Raw genomic sequence first — 5867 nt, 5'->3', positions numbered from 1 at the left:
ATGGTTGCTATAGGTCGATACGTATGACCATAATGAATTAAATTATATGAACGACTATTATATAAACGGTAGATATTACTAAGAATCACAACGATATAATTAGCATAGGTTATATGACTACAACCATATTAGTGAATGGACTTATATGGTTGCTATAGGCCGATATGTATGAAATTAATATAAACGGCTATTATATAAACGGTCGATGTTACTAAGAATCACAACGATATAATTAGCATAGGTTATATGACTACAACCATATTAGTGAATGGACTTATATGGTTGCTATAGGCCGATATGTATGAAATTAATATAAAGGGCTATTTTATAAACGGTCGATATTACTAAGAATCACAGCGATATAATTAGCATATGTTATATGACTACAATCATATTAGTGAATGGACTTATATGGTTGCTATATGCCGATTTGTATGAAATTAATATAAACGGCTATTATATAAACAGTCGATATTACTAAGAATTACAGCGATATAATTACCATAGGTTATATGACTTCAACCATATTAGTCAATGGACTTACATGGTTGCTATAGGCCGATACGTATGACCATAATGAATTAAATTATATAAACAACTATTATATAAACGGTCGATATTACTAAGAATTACAATGATATAATTAGCATAAGTTATATGACTACAACCATATTAGTGAATGGACTTATATGGTTGCTATAGGACGATATGTATGAAATTAATATAAACGGCTATTATATAAACGGTCGATGTTACAAAGAATCACAATGATATAATTACCATATGTTATATGACTTCAACCATATTAGTCAATGGACTTATACAGTTGCTATAGGCCGATACGTATGACCATAATGAATTAAATTATATAAACGGCTATTATATAAACGGTAGATATTACTAAGAATCACAACGATATAATTAGCATAGGTTATATGACTACAACTATATTAGTGAATGGACTTATATGGTTGCTATATGCCGATATGTATGAAATTAATATAAACGGCTATTATATAAATGGCCGATATTACTAAGAATCACAGCGATATAATTAGCATAGGTTATATGACTTCAACCATATTTGTCAATGGACTTATATGGTTGCTATAGGCCGATATGTATGACCATGATAAATTAAATTAGCATTCAGGTTTAGGTTAGGGGGAAGGGTGGTGAATTATGCGTTTAATGAAAGCTTTTTTAACATAAGTGTATGGTATAAGTTTGTATACCGTAAAAAAATAATATTAAGTATAGATACTAGAATTTTGATCTTCCTATCGTATAAAATTGTATTTAAAAAAACGTAATAGTATAGGTATACATATACGAAGGCTTTTGATCTTCCCATCCGTATAAATTTTATTTAAAAAATAAAATAAATACGTAATAGTATAGTTATACATACGAAGTTGGTTGATCTTCCTATAAAAGAATGATGATTTATGGGATCAATGTTTTGGGATAATCAATAGTTAATTAATTTTGGAGGGAGAAAATAGCTATTAAGCCTAATATGAAATTAATGGCTGTAATGGTATTTCACTAGTGTGGCCATCGTTGGGCCATGGTGAGTTTGGCCGAATAGCAGCTCTAAAAAATAGGTTTTATACAACAGGAATCTAAATTAGTCGGGTATCTAAAATACGTATCAAACACCAAAAAGAAACTGGATTTTTTTTTGACAATTGTACTTATTCTTTCATTTGAATTTTGATACGTGTAGTGGCCTAGTCAAGAATTTCGTTGAGGGTACTATTCAATCTTTAAAAAAGTTAATAATTTTATTTTATGAGTAGGTGTACCGAAAATTTTAAATCAAACTACGGAGTATTTAACAAATAAATCATACAACTTACTTCTATTTAAGGTAAAAACTTTTCTTCTCAAAATGCTCTCGGCGCACGTTAGTTAAACATACGCCGAAATCGTATCCATGGCGAGAGGAAGAGGTAGAGGAAGGGGACGACCTCAGAAACATCCACTAGCAGCACTAGAAGCACTATTAACTGCAAAACAGCCATTAATGGAGAAAACTCCACCAGCTTCAATTCAAAATCCAGCTCAGAGTTCAGCTCAAAGTTCCGATCTCAACAAAGGAGCAATTGCATGTACAATTGGAGCAAGTTCAAGTCAATCAAGTGTAGCTAAGAAGCTAGATCTGACAAGTAACTCTCTTATAGAAGTAGTATCGGAAGGGATAGTGAAGCAAACCAATGGAACAGTGATTACGCAGAATCCAATCCAGATACAGAGCGACCTAACTAACAAAGAGGATCCTCCGGTAGTGAAGTAGGAGCAAAAAGATGAAGATAAGGCCCCATGGACAACGCTCTTCCAGAAGAACAGATTTGTGTCTAATGGTATGTCACTTTCATACATACCACCATTGTTAATAGATGGTGAACCTGTGGTCCAATTAGATAAGGCAGAGGTGGAAGAAGAAGAAGCTAAATGGAAATGTGCTTTGATTGCTTATATTTTAGGTGACGGACTAGGGTATAAAGCAATGCAAAGGTATATTAGTATTCACTGGTCTCATGTGCCTGAACCTGACCTGTTTTATCATAAGGAAGGTTACTATATAATCAGATTTAAAAATATGGAGGATCCTCGTGAAATTTTATGTGCAGGACCTTACTCCATAGCTAGTAAACCTATCATCCTAAAGCCATGGACCCTGGATTTTGACTTTTCAAAGGAACTTCCCATTTCCATTCCTTTGTGGGAAAAGTTCCCTAAACTTCCTATGTCATGTTGGGGTATGAGATCTTTAAGCAGAATAGCAAGTGTGATTGGGAAACCTATTTTTGCTGATGAATGCACAACAAAGCAGACTAGAGTTTCATATGCTAGGATGCTTATTGAGGTTAATGTTACTAAGGAACTGCCAAGTGAAGTGTGGGTGATGGAACCAAATGACAAAAAATTCCTACAGAGTGTATCTTTCGACTGGAAACCTGCTTACTGCGAGAAATGCCTAGTAGTGGGACATAGATGCGAAGCTCAGATCAAGACTGGTGTTCAGGGACCTCCTAAAAAGGGTAGAATTACCCAAGAGTGGAGAACTAAAGTATCAGCTCCTACTGTAGAAAAACAGGAGATCCAACAAGGCAATAATATCAAGATAGTTGAAACTCAACAGCCTAAGGAGAAGGTTCAACCAACATGTGATCATAACATTATAGGGAAGGGAGATTCTGGTCCCAGGATGGCTGAATTGCAGCAGACTAAGGAGAAGGCTCAACCAATGGCTGATAATGATAATACAGGGAAGGAAGATTGAGGGAAATCAATACAAAGTCCAGAGCTGAACATTGTCAACTTTCCTCCACTATCACATATTCCTGTCAAGAATAGATTTGAGCCTGTGTCTAATAGCAAGTATAATATTCCACCTAGTGATAGAGGTGGAACAAGCTATCAATGATGAAGTGGCTATTCTGGAACATCAGGGGTGTAAATAAAAGGTATAAGCAAAAGGAAGTTAGGAAATATATTAGAAGTAACAAAATAAACTTAGTAGGATTAGTGGAAACCAAAGTTAAAGAAGAAAATGCTCAAAAAATATTGAAGTATATTGCTCCTGGCTGGGATATTCTGACTAACTACAGAGAAGCTAAGAATGGTAGAGTATGGCTCCTATGGAACTCTAACATTCTCATGGTTACTAAAATCAGAGATGATCCTCAAATGATCCACTCACTAGTTCAAAGCAGACAGGGGGATATCCAATGTTATCTGACTGTTGTTTATGGATTTAATGGGTTAGAACAAAGAAAGGAACTGTGGCAGAATCTTCAACAAATTGCTACAATTGTTACTGACCCATGGTTGGTTGCAGGTGACTTTAATGTTGTTCTGTATGCTAATGATCGATTGTCTTGTAATCCAGTTAGTTTTGCAGAAACTGAGGATTTCAGCTCATGTTTGCAACAAACAGCATTATCTGAACTTCCTTGGCAGAGTGAATACTATACTTGGACAAACAGGCAACCTGGAGTAGATAAGGTTAGCAGCAGAATTGATAGAGTTCTTGGGAATTATGAATGGTTGATGAACTGGAACCATGTGGAGACAGTCTATGATCTTCCTCAGATATCAAATCATGCCCATATGCTACTAACTCTAACAAACTCATCTTGGAATGGGAAAGTTCCATTTCGATTCTTCAATGCATGGACTAACCATCAGGACTTTACTCAAATAGTGACTGAAGGGTGGAATACTATGAACTCTGCTGGTACTATGAAATTTGTTTGGTATAAACTGAAGGCATTGAAAGCTCCCCTAAAAGCTGTGAATCAATCTGAGAATTGAAGCAGCTAGAAGGGACCTTAAAGATATACAAGAACAACTTGCAAGTAAGTATTCAGATAGTCTTTTGAAAAGGGAGAATGAGACATTACTTAACCTAGAGAACTGGTCTACGATTGAGGAGAATATACTGCAGCAGAAGGCAAGAGCTAAATGGATCCAACCGGGAGATGATAATACCAAATATTTCACAGCTGTTATGAAAGATAGATCACAGAGGAAACAAATCAATGATATTACAACAAGGGGTGGAGATAGAATTACTGATCCTGAAGGCATTAAAGAAGAGATTTTGGATTTTTACAAGTCTCTTATGGGATCAACAGCAAGGACACTTCCAGCTATAAATAGATCATACATGTCCAATGGTCCCAGACTAACTCAACAACAAAGAAGAGACCTATGTGCAGATGTTACTGATTAGGAAATTCTGAAGAGCCTAAAAGCTATTGGAGATGATAAGGCACCTGGTATTGATGGATACAATGCTGTCTTTTTCAAAAAATCATGGAGCATTATCAGTAAAGAAGTCACAGATGCTATTAGGGAATTATTTTTAACCTCTAAGATGTATAAGCCAATCAACTGTTCCACCATCACCCTAGTGCCTAAAGTCACTAAACCTACCACAGTCAAAGAATATAGACCAATTGCATGTTGTACAGTATTACACAAAATGATCTCCAAGATTCTAGCTGCTAGACTTCAAAAGATCATGGCATGCATAATCTCTGAATCCCAAGCTGGTTTTATTCCTGGTAGGAAAATTGCAGATAATGTAATATTGGCCCATGAGTTAGTAAAGTCTTATACTAGAGCCCAAATGCATGATTAAAATAGACCTTCAAAAAGCCTATGATTCAGTTGAATGGATATTCTTGCAACAAGTAATGGAGGAGATTGGTTTTCCTGATAAATTCATAAAGTGGATCATAGAATGTGTCAACTCAGTTAGTTACACAGTGCTGATCAATGGAGAAACTACTAAACCTTTTGAAGCTGCTAAGGGTCTTAGACAAGGAGACCCCATCTCTCCTTTCTTGTTTGCTATTGTTATGGAGTACTGATAATAGGTAAATTTAACTATAATTAGGCCCTAAAGAACCACCTTCTTGTATAGTTTTGATGATAAAAGTGATAACAAAATGCTCTGATTAGTGCTTTTCATGCTTTGCAGGTGATATATGACAAGAGAAGGCTATGGAGTACTTTTGGGATCAAATATGGAGAAAAAGAGGCCAATCGTAAAATTTTGCCAAGTGAACCAAGCGAAGTAGCTCAAGCTAGGCCTGAAGAAGGACTGCCGCGGCAGAACCGCGGTAGAACACTGTCGCAGATAAGTTGAGATTCAGAGAAGGTGTGTGGCCGCGGTTTGACCGCGACCGCAGCAGAACCGCGGTAGAGGCGGAAAAGTTCAGGGACTTAAGTGCAAAACACGGGATTTTTAGCCCAAAACCTTATTTTAAATACTAGACTTCGCCCAAAGGAGGCAAGAATTGTATTGGAGAATATTGTAGCAAGGAAAACAATTGTGAGAGATCACCTAA

The 5867-nt window shown here is 36.0% G+C and overlaps 2 protein-coding genes across 2 annotated transcripts; both read left to right on the top strand.

Annotated features, from left to right (window-relative positions):
- The first annotated feature begins 2368 nt into the window (after positions 1-2368).
- Positions 2369-3289, top strand: LOC109221819. The gene has a single exon (XM_019386259.1). It carries the CDS (start codon positions 2369-2371, stop codon positions 3287-3289), a length of 921 nt encoding a protein of 306 aa, XP_019241804.1.
- A 143-nt stretch (positions 3290-3432) lies between these two features.
- Positions 3433-4744, top strand: LOC109221818. The gene is made up of 2 exons (XM_019386258.1): positions 3433-4246; positions 4329-4744. Exons 1-2 carry the CDS (start codon positions 3433-3435, stop codon positions 4742-4744), a joined length of 1230 nt encoding a protein of 409 aa, XP_019241803.1.
- Positions 4745-5867: the final 1123 nt, after the last annotated feature.

This window comes from Nicotiana attenuata, unplaced genomic scaffold (assembly GCF_001879085.1).
Source record: "Nicotiana attenuata strain UT unplaced genomic scaffold, NIATTr2, whole genome shotgun sequence".
NCBI classification, from domain to species: Eukaryota; Viridiplantae; Streptophyta; class Magnoliopsida; order Solanales; family Solanaceae; genus Nicotiana; species Nicotiana attenuata.
Note: the sequence above shows the minus strand (reverse complement) of the source record. Positions and strands in the feature narration are given on the sequence as shown.

Bases quoted from the DNA above. Each gene is read 5' to 3' on its own strand.
- LOC109221819 (XM_019386259.1), top strand. From the start codon at position 2,369: ATGTCACTTTCATACATACCACCATTGTTAATAGATGGTGAACCTGTG.
- LOC109221818 (XM_019386258.1), top strand. From the start codon at position 3,433: ATGAAGTGGCTATTCTGGAACATCAGGGGTGTAAATAAAAGGTATAAG. The intron at 4,247-4,328 runs GTACTATGAAAT...GAATTGAAGCAG, and splicing joins GAATACTATGAACTCTGCTG to CTAGAAGGGACCTTAAAGAT.